Source organism: Lolium perenne, chromosome 6 (assembly GCF_019359855.2).
Source record: "Lolium perenne isolate Kyuss_39 chromosome 6, Kyuss_2.0, whole genome shotgun sequence".
Taxonomy (NCBI): domain Eukaryota; kingdom Viridiplantae; phylum Streptophyta; class Magnoliopsida; order Poales; family Poaceae; genus Lolium; species Lolium perenne.
Window position 1 is genome coordinate 24,503,094 of NC_067249.2, and position 15,703 is coordinate 24,518,796.

Genomic DNA, 15,703 nt, shown 5'->3' on the forward strand with positions numbered 1-15,703 from the left:
CAAGTGGGTTGCAACTAAGACTTTCCCCACATGCAAGTGGGTTGTAACTTGTAATTGAGAAAATATCCACACCATTGAATTTGTTCCAAAATTCATGCTGGGTTATGAGTTGCATTAGTTGCAATTAGGTTGTAGTTGAGACTAGATGACATAAGGTGACTGAGATTCCCCTTATTTTTAAAAATAAATTAAAATTACAACAGTTATTATAAGTCGAAGGGAGTAGATTTAATTGAAACATCTACAAATTTTGAATGTATTATATTAGTTTAGAGTGAATGATTCTTGTCCGACTTAAAATTGAGCTTAGAAAATCCATTATTCAGATTTTTCCAAGTTTTCATGCATAGTATTTCTTATTAGAGTTTTAAGGACTGTATATACGTTAATTTTATTTAGAGCATGCACAATGGTAGAGAAGGCATGTCTTCCCTTACCTCGCCACATCAGCTAGAGAAGTCAATAGATACAAGTCATATAATGCATTATCTTTTATAACTATTTCTAGCAATTAATATTAATAATTAGAATTTGGTTAAAAATTTGTGGCTCGGGAAGACTACGGTGGAGAAGATAGTCATCTCTTATTTCCTAAGAGATGATTCTCTTTCTTCATTCTCTCTTCTCCAATTAATCAAAAAAATTCGACATGGTACCTCTAAGAAAATGGACACCCAGCACCTCCAGGTCGCCTACAAGCCACACCAAATTTAGGCCTTTCACAATAGATTGTATCTTAGCGCGCTATCCTAGGTAGTGCTCAAAATGACAACCAGCATCTGAGAGCTTTTTAGCAGTTGGGTTAACCATTAGACATTGACATATGGTAATAGCAAGAACAGCTTTTCATCGATAATCATGTTACATATGTGTAGAAATATTATCTTTTGGACGGGGGTAGATTTATTTGTACATCGCAGGTAATCAACTTTTTTTTGCCAGGTCTTCTGATCTTTGAAATAACAATGATGTTCATTCATCTAACTATATATCTTATCAGTAGCTTAAACCATCCGCATGGTTCCTTCCAATTATTTGAAGAACTACCACCAATAACAAAGCTTTCAAAATGGATCAGTTCAACATGACCAAAATTAGCATCATTTCTAATGATGAGCAAAGAAACAAAAAACCATCTCACTTTCCAAACAACAGCACCGACAAGATAGAATCAGTGCCACAACCGCTGCTACCGGACCTACAATCGCTAGATGAACTATCTAAATCAGCTCAACCTGCCCCCACACTAGCCAGTTCTTTTTCTTTGTTTATATGTATCTCAGGTTAGCTCCCCATGATCCGCCTAATGGCAGCTCGCTGCGACGACGACAGCCTCGCCGGGAAGGTCACATCAAACCTGATCCTCAGGCTCCCCTTCTTCCCTGGCTCCTTCCGGATCGGCCACCCTTCGTTCTCGATCACGATCTCATGCCCAGGGCGCACCACTTCGTCCACACTGACAGGAAGGCTCCTGCCATCGAGGGTCTTGAGGTTTATGGTCGTCCCGGCAAGAGCATCCACCAAAGCGATCTTGTGGCTTACTAGGAGGTTGTTCCCTTCTAGAGTGTAGGTGTCATGAGGCTTCACGTCGATCACGAAGGTAAGGTCCTGTGGTAGATAGCCATGCAGCGTGTCTCCTTTGTTGTCAAATGTCACCTTTGTTCCCCTTTTCCAGCCTGGCAGCACCTCGACCTGCAAGACCTCTGTCTCGACCTCTAGCTTTCTGCAGAAGATGACATGAAGATGGAGAATCAGATACCCAATATCGAACTGAAAACATCTCAAGCCAATTGTGCTGCCATGTAATGCAGCAAAACTAAGAGGAAGGACTTTAACCAATTGGGACTCAGTCCTAGGGTAAATAAGAAAATACGAAATAGTATGAAGAACTAAAGAGACCAAAAGAAATAGACATGTAGAACTGAACCAAGATAAGTAGTAGGATGGCAGGTAGGATGTCAATCACAGTATTATTTTCACATTCACATCAATTACAAAAAACACATTGTGCATTTACCAGCCACCTGCTCATCAGGGTTAAGATTTAAGAACACTCAGAATCCAGGCAAACAGTAGCCACGCCCTTGCCACCAAACTCCTTAATTTAACTTCCAACAATTCTATTTTGGATTTGTCGGGTCATTTAACTGGAGATAACAAGATTATAAAAAGAGTAGGGGCTTCTATCTGAGACAACATTGCAGCAAAGATATCGTTGAATAAGAAAAGCTGATGTGTGTTTACAGATGTTTAAAATTAAATACCACAAAGATGCACTCAAGTTAAGCTTTTAACAAGCATTTCAAATCCACACAACTTGCTTGCAAAAAATCCGACTAGGTAATATGAAATATTAACGCAATATTGTCTCTAAACAAACACAATATTGCAGTTAAAATATTTATCCCATGAAAGTGCAATGGAGAACACAAACCAAGCTTCTGACAATCAAAAATTGCAAAGTTAATCTCAGTACAGGCTTACATTTCAAGTTTCATACTTGTCTTCCCAGGATTAAATAAAACTTTTAAAACATGTGTGTATATGGTAAAAGTAGATACATACCCATCAGGTTTTGCGACATTCCTAGTGATCTTCATCTTCTTTTTTGTTCCATTAAACAACTCTTCAAGAGAACACATTAATGTTTTTTCCACAGGCGGGGGCTTTTCTAGCTGTCTTGTGCTAGTACTGGGTTCCTTCTGAGAACTGGAAGAAGCCTCACTTCGACTATTCCTTGCTGAGGTCCGGTGTGTTGGTTGAAAGCGCCTTCGGTCTTGGTCAAAGGTGTATGTCTTGTTGCTCGCCATGAACTCGTTAAAGAAATCATCTGGGTCACTAGGATTGTACCGGAAATTACTTGGACCACTTGGGCCTGCAGTTGTGGAGGTACGGCTATACGAACCAGGTGGAGGCATCCCCTTTAAACCTTCTTCACCATATTGGTCATATACTGCACGCTTTTCTGGATCACTTAGTACCTGGCAAAATCATACAAAGCTGGTGAGAAGAGCAAATAAGTATAACAACTCATGAACTAAATATTTCAGTCATTAAGGAAATTGGAAAAAAGTACACTACATCACATACTGCATGCCTACAACCATGTATAACTGTGAAGGCAATGCAGTACAACTCTTAATGCCTTGAGGGGTAATGAAGTCATATGCATGTGATGTTTACCAGAGATGAAATCAGCTGCAACTTCTTTTGTAAAAAATGTATTATCAGAGAAGCCCCAGTTTCACCATTCAAAACAATGTTAAATGTAATTTATAGTTACAGGTTACAAATTTAACTTCTCATATGCCAAATAGTATAGCTATTTTTCAAACAGAAAACAAAAGTGAAGCTTCTTTTGCAAGATAAATCTGTTAAGAGTAATCCTTGCTTTGGAGTTAAGCTAGTACCTTCTAGTAGGACTGGTAGGTTCTAGTAGTACTGTAGGTGCTGGTATGTTCTAGTATGTTGTAGTGGTACATTTCATATGTATAAGCATAAGCACTAGGCAGTAGCTAACTCTGGTTAGCAGTAGAAACCTGTAGAATGTTAGGATAACAGTAGAAAGCTCTAGAAGGCTTTAGAAATCTACATGTTGTACCTAGCTTGTATATCCTATAAATAGCACTATGCAATACAAGCTGCAGCAAGCTTTTGGCAGCATCACACATAGACCACTTCCTACACATTGCCTCTGAACTAACAAGACTAACAAACTCCACCAGGAATTTGCATAATCAAATTGACTTTTTTCAGTCAATTTTGAAATGTTAAAATTCAAATGGATGGTGAAACAATGCTCTCATTATGAATACGGAAATACTCCCTTCGTCCCATGAAAATTGTCCGAATATGTCTAGATTGGGATGTACCTAGACACTAAACAGCATCTAGATACATCCAAATTTTGATAAAACTCAGACAAGTTCAGTGGGATGGAAGGAGTACTATAGGAAAAGAGTAAATGCACAACAGGTACTAAATCATGAATAAGAAAAACGAACTATATGTTGCTCCTTGTAGATCCAAGTAGAGATTCCAGTTTCCAGATGGGCACCGGAGCAAAACTTGGAAACCCAGCTAAGTACAAACCTGAGCTAAAAAGCTTAAGTAGAATGCTCTCAGCGCAACAAAGAGATGCTTGTGGTATGGTATTACAAGTTCACAACTAAACGGCCAGTCCCCATAATCATGATATAATACTGAACACATGAATCAAGCAATAATTTCTTATGAGCATGGAACAAAAGGATAAATCTGAAAATTATTCAAACTAAAATCTCTCCACAACAATAGCTATCACTTTATTTAAAACTGGCAAAGAATCAAACATGTAACCGGCAATAATGCCTTCATTTTGCACAACGATATGTTCGTAAAGGACTAATGCACAACATGCACAAAATTCCGAAGAAGTAAACTCAAAAAATAATCCGAAGAGGAAAAAACAAGAGCTATATGTTGCTCCTTGTAGATCCAAGTCGATCGAATATTTCAATTTCCAAATGGGCCACCTGGAGCACAACTTGGTAGATCCAGGTACAAAGCTGAGCTAAAAAACTTCTGTAGCATGCGCTCGGCGCGGCAAAGAGATGTTCATGATTTGGTATTACAACTAAATGGCCAATCCTCATAATCAAGATATACAATTGAACACATGCATTAAGCAACCAATATTTAATATGCGTGAAAACAAAAGGATAAATCTTCCTAACATTTATTAAAACTAAAATCTCTTCACAGGAACAGCTATCATTTAATTTCAAACTGGCAAGGAATCAACCATGTACTCAACAACAGATACTGCGAGAAAACAAATGCAGAGTTCACTTGCCTCATAGGCCTCGGTTATCTGTTTGAACTTGGCCTCAGCCTCGGCGCCAGCTGTTGGGTTCTTGTCGGGGTGCCACGTCCTCGCGAGCCGCCGGTACGACTTCTTGAGGTCCTCCAAGGTGGCATTGCGGTTCACCTTGAGGATGTTGTAGTAGTCCATCGCCTTCGTGTCTTGCCAAACAATCACAAAAGGGTAATCAAAACCTAACCCTAGATCACCATGCCCCCGGACTCCAAGTCAGCATGGAGTCCAGATAAATTCGGGAATTTGAATGATCCAGATCCTACCTTTCGCCTCCCGCAACGAATTTCACGCCGGATTCTCGGCAACAGCACCAGGAAATGGATGAAATCCGCGCAAGAAACGCGGTGGAGGTGCCCAGCCTCTCACCTCCGCACGCGACCTCTAATCCTCAGATGAGCGGCAAGAATCTGCCCGAGTTCGCAGCGGCAAGATCGCGCCTTCCGACTGCCTACAGCCAAACCACGCCGGATCACCGCTCTGGATAGCCCGGAATGCGCAGGATAGAGGTAAAGATGAGGCGACCTGATAAAACAATACTGCTGCTACCTGAGACTTCGAAACGCCACCGTAGTAAATCTCACAGGAAAATGGGTCCGCCGCCTCGGAAAATCGCATCTTCCCGGCTCCGGCAGAGAATTGGCGACGGAGCCGCCTGATCTCGCCGGGCGGTGCGCGGAATGATTTTGGAATGGAGACGTTTGGGATTTGGTCTCTTTTTTCTTTTCCGCCCCCTGATTTCCTTGTTTTCTTTGGATGGATTTATTATATGTATTCGGTATTTTTAAGGATGGAAGGAGTGGGATACTCCGTACCCTTTTTTTAGTATGGTCTGGGTTTGAAATTGTGTGAGCCGGCTATTCATGTGTTTTGATCGGAAATTTTGCACCAGTTTGTATTCACCTCATATACACCTAATTTTGAAAAACTATCCATAATATCTGAGTACTACTCCATCGGTTTTAAAATAGGTGTCTTATTTTTGTCTACATACGAATGTATCTAGATGCATTTTAGTTAGAGATACATCCGAATTGAGATAAAGTTGAGACACTTATTTTTAGATGAAAGGAGTACTAAAAACATATCCTATCAAAACTTCTTCCCTCTATGCACATTCCAACAAGACCAACATGAGTCTTGTCCATCATATGCTTTCTTCAGTCCATTATATACCTTCTCATATACAAAAAAAAAATTGTCTTGATTTTCCTTCTTGTGATGTTGTCTTGATGCCATTTACTTCTTCTTTGTTGATTGCCATTTTAGATAAAAAGTTCAAAAGTTGGTATGAAGCCATCTACTTCTTCTCGGTGGCCGCAGTTGGCAATAAAGTGTGTATAAGTGTTGAATTCAGCCAATGTTGTATAAAGTGTGGCCATGTGTGTAGTCTTGGCTGGAACAATAGTCTTTGTTGAGTCATGCCCTTCCTTCTCGGGATGTTGTCTTGAAGCCATTTACTTATTCTTTATTAATTGCCATTTCAGATAAACAATTAAGAAGTCAGTATGAAGTCATTTACTTCTTCTTGGTGGCATCAACTGGCAATAAAGTAAGGTGGCGTATCCTCCTTAGTTCAAGTGTTCAATTTAGTGTGTGGCCAACTTAAAATATATTTTTTCCAGCAAAAATATGTGGGGGGGGGGGGGGGGGGGGGTATGCCAAAGACAAGGAATAACCAAGAAGAAGGCTGACCTGGCGTTGGTCGACCGATCCGGCCATCTGCCGACTACCGCTTGGAGGCCGACTGTCGACTGCTGGAAGTCTGTGCTCCTGTCACATCCATTTTTTCACGATGTGGCATTGTTCTTGATCGCTCTGCACGTCGCCAATACGGTGGACAATGGAACATACCATGTTCATGACCATGGGGGTAAGAGGCTACATTGGCGCTACGGGCATGTAGCGTCAACACCATGTCCTGTCGCTGATGATAGGGGGATAAGACGGAGCAGCCAGCAGGACCCACCAGCATGCCTAGGAAGTACCGGAGGACACGACCCTCTTCCCCTTGGCTTTTCCTGTGTAACTTGGACGCCTGATATAAGGCACTCCAGGAGCCCCTTCTGGAGGGATTGTAAGGAAGATTTGTTTTTGCTAGAATACCCGAGCTTCGATTTTATCTGAAGGGAAAGTAGCAACACATTGTATGATATAGGGGGACTAAGACAATGGAAATCAAGAGAATTAGCTGTTCAGGTCAAAGTGAGATATATGGCAGTCATACATGATTAATGCTCAATGGCATAACTAGAATATGAATACTCTAAAAAAATACAATAACAATAGTGGTATAACCGGAAAACATAGCTAGCTACTTGACATATACTCCTAGTACACAACTTGGGGTGAGAAGAAAGACGCACACAAAGATCCTAGGCACACACTAGCATATACATTTAGAGACGTCGTCCGCTGGCAGTGTTAACCTGCGGACCAACCCCCCACTTGAACCATAACCAGAGCATGTGGCGGCCAATATGGCAGATGTCAAGGAGAGAAGCAGGAGGGACAAAAGGAACACAACCTAGTAGCTAAGGAGAAGAAGAGGTCGCGTTTGCGGACTGCTACTGATGATGGCGCTGGCATGATTAGAGATGGAGCAGTTGATTGTGGCGGCCGAAGTTTTCGAGGCGTAGGGTGTATGAGATGGGCGTGTGGGGAGACCCCTAGTGAAATCGAGACCAACTTTTATAAAGGCTAATCTCCACATCGGTTATTCTTGTTTGGAGAAGATGAAAAGGCAGGGACAAATCGTCTTTTGAGTTATTGCTTGGGTGCGGGAACATTGATAAAGGAGGATATGAAGATAAAAATCCACCGAACGCTCTAGCTTCACATGTCAATAGAGAAGAAGAATATCAATTGGACCGATCGGTTAGCATCAACGCACTTGCAATAATGGACCGTAGGTGGTGAGGTCCGCAGCTATGTACTCAAACAAAAAAATTCCTTTGCATTAGGTGGCAAGCTATTATTGCTTAGATGGTTATGAGGTGGATACCTTGCGTGTTGAGAGAATTTCTTTAATGGAAGATTTCTATTTAGAAAGTAGAAGATATGTAAGACTAGTCATAATAAAAAGTATCACAAATTAGTATCATGCAAATGATACTAGTTTATGATACCACCTCTATAATGCATAGTATCATAAGGTAATATTATAATTTCGTTAAATTTAATGTTTTATAGAATCTAAATACAAATTTATAATTTATGTACATGATGCATTTGCTATCAAGTTTTCTAGTTTTCCGTGTTATGATACCGTAACCAGTGATACCATTCTCACCTCTCTCGTTAATTATTTTACCATATTAAAGTTTTGCTAAGACTGCTCATAGTGGGAGTAACATAGCTAGTAACATCACACATCTCAAGGCATTTTGGTGACATGGCATGCTAATAAATGAAGAAAGAGAGTGAGGTGGTAACTAGCTATGTTACCATAACATCACACACCCCAAGGCAAGTTGAGTCTACAACATAATAAATGATACAATGCATGACACTACATATAAGTTACTACCCACTATGAAGGTAGTAACCTAGACTAGTAACATATGTCATGTTACTAGTCTAAGTTACTCCCCACTATGACCAGCCTAACATAACATGCACGAGTACTACCAATGAAAAACTGTTTTATTATTTCTAAACGTCTTTCTAACCACCTTTAATTGTACACACTGTTCAGAGTAGGAATAGCTGGATCCGAATCAAAGCTTAGATGTTGGATTGCTCAGTTTATTAATTAGTATACTGATTTTTTTTGTTGAGAATTGGTAGTAGTACTGAAATTGGAGGTGTCATAGCAGCACTGACGCAAACAAAAACCTCGCCGTGAAGGAGCTGAACCAGGGAGAGCAACAGCAGAAACACCGTCCACCAGGCGAAAGCAAGACGAGTATTCCAACCGTGGGCGCTGCCCTTTCTTCCTCGCCAACTCTCCTCTCCTCTCACCAACCCAAACCCGGCCCCTGAACTGGACCACCGCAGCTAAGAATCCACCCTACTCACTCACTCAATCAAGAGAGACAGAGAGAGAAGGGAGAAGTAGGGAGCGGGAGCAAGAAGATGGGGCAGGCGCTGCGCAGGCTCTTCGACAACTTCTTCTCCACCAAAGAGATGAGGGTAAAAATCTCTCTCCCCCCTCTCAATCTTCCTCGCTTCGGGGGTACCTAGGCGCTCGATCTTGCAGGTCCTTGTAGCTTTCTCGATGCGGCGCAGTTCTTTGGATCAATTATTAAATTTCTCGATGTGACTGCTCTAATCGAACCATCCCTCCTGGAGCCTGGGGCTTGCTTGAATCCCGACCAGACTTCGAGTTAGTGTGCCAATCTGAACCCGTGTGCTAGTTTGTCTGACGTTCCATGGCAAGGGTGAGCCGCGCGCCGATCCGAGTTCTTGGGTGGGTCCTGTCGCTCATCCTGGTGTGGTGGCCTAGGATTCTTAATTTAGGGGTTTCGTTGCTGAGGCTGGAATCGTCAAGTGCACGCCGCAGGTCTGATGAATCCAGTGTTCTCTGGTCGGATTTGTCCCTGCAGGGAAGTGAGCAATTTGTGGCCAAACGGTTTGGGATGGCACTCTAGCAGTGTGCAGTTGCAATTAATGGGTGTATACTGAATCTCAGTTCAGTTCCCCCGCAAAAAGAAAAAAACTCAGTTCAGTTAATTTTGCGTAGGACGAAATAGTATGACAGTTGGCGAATCTAGCTAGTGGCCTAGTTAAATGTAGATGTACATTGATTCTGCAGTTCTTCATAATACTACTTTTTTCTTACGAAACTCAGAAGATCTCAACCATTTCATCTGACCTAACTCAACAGTTTGTGGTGGCTAGGCGGAAGCGTTTCGCCAAGTCTTGCTCTATCTGTTCATTTCAAATCGTTCTGCAAAGTACATTCTTTGGTGATTGTCTGTTTTTTTTTTTTTAATGCTGATGGTGAATAACCTTTTGAAGGTTGTGATGCTTGGTTTGGATGCTGCTGGCAAAACAACAATACTGTATAGGCTGCACATGGGGGAGGTTCTTTCGACAGTCCCAACAGTAGGTAGGAGACTGGCATATCATACTATTGTTTCTATATTTGTTTATGTCGGGCGTTGCCCTCAGTTTCCCATTCATTGGTCTTATGTCTAATTCTTCCGGATATGATTTTTCCTCTGCAGGTTTTAACGTCGAGAAGGTTCAGTACAAAAATGTGGCATTTACAGTCTGGGATGTTGGTGGACAAGAAAAGCTCAGACCATTATGGAAGATGTACCTCAGCAATTCCGATGCATTGGTAATAATGACAAAAATATCAAAATTTAGCATTTCATTTTACCAGTTTAGCTGTGCTTTAGTACCCACAATATTAAATCATTGCTTTATCTCATGTGTTCCAACTGCAGCCTCAAATCTTAGGACTTCTTAATTTTTTTGGATATGTTGTTTCATTTCCTATTCTGTTAGCTGTTGGCTGAGTAGATTGATGTGCATTATATACCTGAAGATCATTTAGACTTCTTGATCAGCATAGCTGTTTAGCTGATTCATTGCTGATTGAGTTCATTGACAGTTTGAATTGCTGCATGGATCATATACAAATCTTTCACTGCCAATGCTAAGGATGTGTTTCCACTTTTGATTTGGTGTAGATCTACGTTGTTGATTCTTTGGACAGAGAAAGGATAGGAGATGCCCGACAAGAATTCCAGGTAACATATTTCATACTATCTTTGTAGTTATAGGACTTCCAATTGCCTTAAACTACATTTGTCGAGAACGTGAGATCATGCTAACTTGCATTCCCTTACCACTTTCAGACCATTATCAAGGACCCTTTGATGGCAAACAGCATAATCTTAATATTAGCAAACAAACAGGACTTGGTAAGTTAAATTAACTGCTACAGTGCTACTGCATAATTTCCTACCTGTTCATGACAACCTTATTTTTTGCCTGCGTTGCCATACATATCTTGATAAGGATAGCTGTTTTTCATAATCTTAATAATTGCCCTCCGATTAGAAGCATGTTAGCTGTTTAGCATAATCTTAATAATTGCCGTCCGATTAGAATCATGTTATCACAAACAAAAAATCTTTACCAGCATGTCTGTTTGGGCATCAAATTTTATGTTGATTATCGACATAATCAGATATGACCTTTCAGCCTGCATATATTAGAGAATGCACGTGGATGCTTACTTTCAGCCAATCTAGACTCACTATGTTTTCCATCTTCACATAGAGAGGTTCGATGAGCCCGGAGGAGGTGAGCGAAGGAATGGGCCTGCATGATCTCAAGAACAGAATATGGCATATACAGGGGACGTGTGCACTCCGTGGCGAGGGCCTCTATGACGGTCTGGACTGGCTCGCGTCCACCCTGAAGCAGTTGCAGGAGACGGGCCATGCTACTTCAGTCGCTGGACCTTCAATCTAACTTTCACCGACAGAAAGGTCCTACACGATTCCAAACCTACATCGATTCCATTTAACTCCTACCCTTATAACATCAATAATAATTGTGTTAGTTTGTTTGTTAACATCAATCATGCCTAAAGTATTATTGCCTTACCCACTGACCAATTTGGTCGCATTTTTTCTGCTCAAGTCTGAAACTGGTGTTCTGTTTGCACAGTGACCTCGCAACGACAGTCATGCCCATCTACCGATCTGTTCATCCCACAAGAATATGATCCACATCACGCTTTATATTCCCGTGTGGCGGGTTGTCGCACAGGACGACACTCATCTGATAGGAACTTGCAGTGTATCCTCTTCGTCCTAGGATGCTTGCTGTATGAATGGGTGAATGATAAACAACACCTGTTATGGTTGTATGTGTGTATACTTGAGGGGGAGCCACTTGTGTACGCGATTGCTTTCTGCCATTCCTATTGATGAAAAGAAAGAAAAAGCTTACGACTGTATGACTGTCTGTACGTGGTGAACTGAACGCTCTGGCTGTATGATCACTCATGAGTCATGCCTTCACAGATGCTTTGTGTTGATGTTCAGTGCTAAGAGACAAATAAAGAGAGTCTGAATAATAAGCTGTTAAACATGAAAGGTGTACATTTAGAAGACGTTGAAGCCAAACTAATGGAATTTGCTGCTTGAGCTTGATGCAGTTGCAGAATGAACATTGACTGCGTTAATAATAACTAGGAGGACAAAATTGGACTCTTTTTTTTGCAAGGGACTTATGTAACCATCAAGACAAACAAGAGACAGAAATTATTTGTGTGCGAGAGAAAAGAGAGGAAAAAACAAAATAGATAGCATAACGTGGCTGCAAAACAAATTGTTGACATCTTTTAGAGACAGAGAGAAAATTAAAAAATAAGTACGACGCCTGAGAGATTCGAACTCTCGCGGGGAAACCCCATGTACTTAGCAGGCACACGCCTTAACCACTCGGCCAAAGCGTCGGTTGTTGGAAGCTGAGGCCAGAAACGTTACTTATCCTAGTTCCTTTCCTCTTGGAGAGTGCTCCTACCATCCGCAGTCAGAGCATGCTAGACCGGTCAGGCCCGTGAAGATACAGAATGATAAAAGGGAGGGAATATTCACGAAAACATCAAATGGAGGTTCAGCTACATAGCCTTTTTTAAAATAAATAAATAATACCCAAAAAAAGCCTAGATATAGTCAAAGTATACCCTACAAACATGCAAATTTCAGCACAAACTACTTTATATGGTAGGCTACACAAAAATGATAAAAGTGTGAATCTAAGTCTATCAAGTAGTGCATATTTCAAAACTATAACTTTGTTGGATTATATATTTTTGTGTACCTTAGAATATAAAGAATTTTGCATGCTTGCGGGACACATCATTGACTACACCTAAACATCCTTTTGAATTTTTTTGAAACTTATAAATATGATATTCGAATTTTCAATAATGAAAAGCTACGTGTAGCTCGACCTCCATTTTGTTCACACTGGGAAACTTATGTGTAGTCTCGATATACATGCACACCCCAATTTTCTCAAAGCATATATACATCAGTAACAATCCTCCACATGACTAGAACAAAATAATGACCATGGTTAACAACAACCGAAGTGTTATATCCCAAAGTATAATTGGATTGAGTTGACATGATTCACCGAAATATAACATAATTTTGTGATCGAGTAGTGGAAGAATCAGATATTGGGAATACAATTAGAAAATCACGAGGCGTGGAACAAGATGAACTTGGGGCGGAAGAAGGAGATTGCATCGATTCAAATTATGAAATAATCTCTAGAAAAATACCGACATTTATGAAGTTTTGTTTGTTTTCTCTCTAATTACGAAATGTGACGCATGACATGTTTAACAAGTGTCACAATGGTAGAGTTTTAGTGCAATTTCTTCTACAGCGCGGGTGTGGGGAGGTTGTACGTGCATTTATTTTCGAGATTCAAAATTTCAAAATAAAATATTTTATGATCGTTTGTCTGAATTGATGATTTTTTACTTCTAAAACTATACTTTGGACTCTAATTTTTATTGTACTTGTACTTTGATTTATGTGTACTTGTACTCTAATTTTAGTGTACCGTTCTTTTTACGCATGGATGGTTATGCTCTCGACGTGACACGTGGCGCGATTAGGGAGGTTGGTGGGAGAAACCCCGTAGCTAACTTTACCCTGGCCACCTACCCTCACTACCTCCTTATCACCCACACCTTATCCTCCACATCTTGTTCCTCCCCACTTCTCTTCCTCCTCCCTCTCTTTCTCACACCCAAGTTGGCCGACCGATCTGCGACCTCATCCTCTCCTCACCTGTGTGACTGCCGCCTGCCTTGGCCCCGCCGGCCTAAGGCTCCTCCTCTCCTCCTGTCCTATGCGACGGCCTAGGGGCCTCCCACTCTCCCCACCGACCTCTGCCTCCACCTTCACGCGCCCTGCCCCGGCGACCTTCGCCTCCACGCGCCCTGCCTCGGCGACCTCGGCCTCTGCCTCTGCCTCCACGCACCCTATCCCAGCGACCTCAGCCTCCACGCACCTTACCCCGGTGACATCCTCCTCCTCCACCCACCATACCCCGGCCATGGAGCCAAAATAGGAGCAAAACGAACGAGCAAAAATTATTAATTCGAGAAAAGGCAAAAAGAAAAACGAAAAAAAAATCAAATTTCAAAAATTTATCCGTGGTGCACCGATTTTCCTTACCGGTGACACGCCAGGTGGTGCGCCACGACTATCTGCATTACCTGTGGTGCACCGAACCATGCACCACGGCTAGTTAGGTGTGGCGTGTTAGCCGTAAATATGATCCAACTTGTCTTGAGATTGACGAAATCAACAGAGGGACCTTACTGTTGACAAAAACATCACCTCCCGCCGAAGAATATTCCATCTTTATGCTCGGTTTGATCCTTGGTGTGCCCTCCTAACCATCTTATTATAGGTTGGTTCTCCAATTGTATCTAGGATTTTGCTCCACGCCAGGCCTAGACCATGTCGAGAAAGTGGTCTTCCACCAGAAACTGCGCACCTATGACTCAATTTATATGTACAAGGCACGATCGGTCATGGACATGATCGCTTAAATTATCGGGAACGATTGTTATGATTTACGAGGCGCTCTGTTCTGTCAAGAAGCTTGGCACCATCCGCACCACACCGTTCTCACACTCCCTGCCGCTCATCGGCCAATTTACCAGTTGCACGTCAAGTATGTGTCACTTCACGGAGTACTTAACGAGAAGGTCTTCAGTCATCAACATGCTGGATTCGTCGAAACCATGTGAGTTGATCGCAAGTGCAAGATGAAGGAACCAGTGAGCTGTTGAAATATTGGGCCCACACTAAGTGGTCCATAGTAGATTTCAGATTTCCCTGTAAATCTCAAATCCCACATAGTGGCAGCCTTGTGAGTTTGAGCCCAAGTTGTTGGCAGCTCACTAGGGAGTGGCAAGAGGTGGGAAGTTTAGTCCCACATGGAAAGTTGGGAGGAAGTTAGACCACCTTATAAGGTGGGTTGTTCCACCACTAGTAAGTGAGTAAGAATAGGAGTGGTTCACGCGCGCTCCTCCTCCTCCTCGCTCGACTCATCTCGACTCGACTCGACTCGACTCGCGTCGCGCTCGTGGTGAGTGGATTGAGCCTCAAGCCGTGATGAAGAGCACCGCCTGACTTGGACGGAAGGCGACCCGTGATGAAGAGCTTGAGCAGTCGCGCAGAGCGCTTCCCAAAAACCTAATTCGCCCTCTCCCGTACAGGATTGCAAGGACGAGCGGTTCCGGAGACCTGCTCTCCCGTTCGCCGATGCACGTCGGTGCATGGGATGGAGTAGGCTACGATGGCGGCGTAAGCAGAGAGAGGTGGAAACTCTAACTCGTGTATTAGATGTGTTTCTGCGGTAGCCGGGCAGGAGATTATATAGGCTCAGGAAACCCTACGCAACGTGGGGCACGCCCACGCAGCGCGCATGTTTCGAGTCGGTTACAGATAGCCCATGGTCCGGGAGCGACCCGAACCGACTAACTGTGACGCGTCCGTCTAGGACTCAATTCGTTTTCCTGAACTGCAAAAAGAATGGAAAATCTCGGCTCGAGGCTCAATCCACTCACCACGAGCGCGGCGCGCGTCGTGACGTGACGTGTCGAGTCGAGTCGAGACGAGACGAGCGAGGAGGAGGAGGAGCGCGCGTGAACCACTCCTATTCTTACTACTTAGTAGTGGTGGAACAACCCACCTTATAATGTGGTCTAACTTCCTCCCAACTTTCCATGTGGGACTAAACTTCCCACCTCTTGCCACTCCCTAGTGAGCTGCCACCAACTTGGACTCAAACTCACAAGGCTGCCACTATGTAGGCTTTGAGGTTTATAGGGAAATCTGAAATCTA

The 15,703-nt window shown here is 42.5% G+C and overlaps 2 protein-coding genes and 1 non-coding gene across 3 annotated transcripts; 1 reads left to right on the forward strand and 2 right to left on the reverse strand.

Moving 5' to 3' along the window:
- Positions 1-1,031: 1,031 nt before the first annotated feature.
- Positions 1,032-5,602, reverse strand: LOC127308590 (uncharacterized). The gene is made up of 5 exons (XM_051339453.2): positions 5,405-5,602; positions 5,122-5,306; positions 4,835-5,004; positions 2,566-2,981; positions 1,032-1,723 (listed from the first exon to the last, which is right to left on the reverse strand). Exons 3-5 carry the CDS (start codon positions 4,991-4,993, stop codon positions 1,285-1,287), a joined length of 1,014 nt encoding a protein of 337 aa, XP_051195413.1. The 5' UTR covers positions 4,994-5,004; positions 5,122-5,306; positions 5,405-5,602; the 3' UTR covers positions 1,032-1,284.
- Positions 5,603-8,691: 3,089 nt separating this feature from the next.
- Positions 8,692-11,777, forward strand: LOC127308589 (uncharacterized). The gene is made up of 7 exons (XM_051339452.2): positions 8,692-8,989; positions 9,818-9,908; positions 10,027-10,142; positions 10,498-10,557; positions 10,666-10,731; positions 11,093-11,304; positions 11,486-11,777. The coding sequence occupies exons 1-6, from the start codon at positions 8,933-8,935 to the stop codon at positions 11,285-11,287; spliced, it is 585 nt and encodes a 194-aa protein (XP_051195412.1). The 5' UTR covers positions 8,692-8,932; the 3' UTR covers positions 11,288-11,304; positions 11,486-11,777.
- A 419-nt stretch (positions 11,778-12,196) lies between these two features.
- On the reverse strand, positions 12,197-12,278 carry TRNAS-GCU (transfer RNA serine (anticodon GCU)). Its single transcript has one exon. It is a non-coding gene; the product is annotated as a tRNA-Ser (tRNA).
- Positions 12,279-15,703: the final 3,425 nt, after the last annotated feature.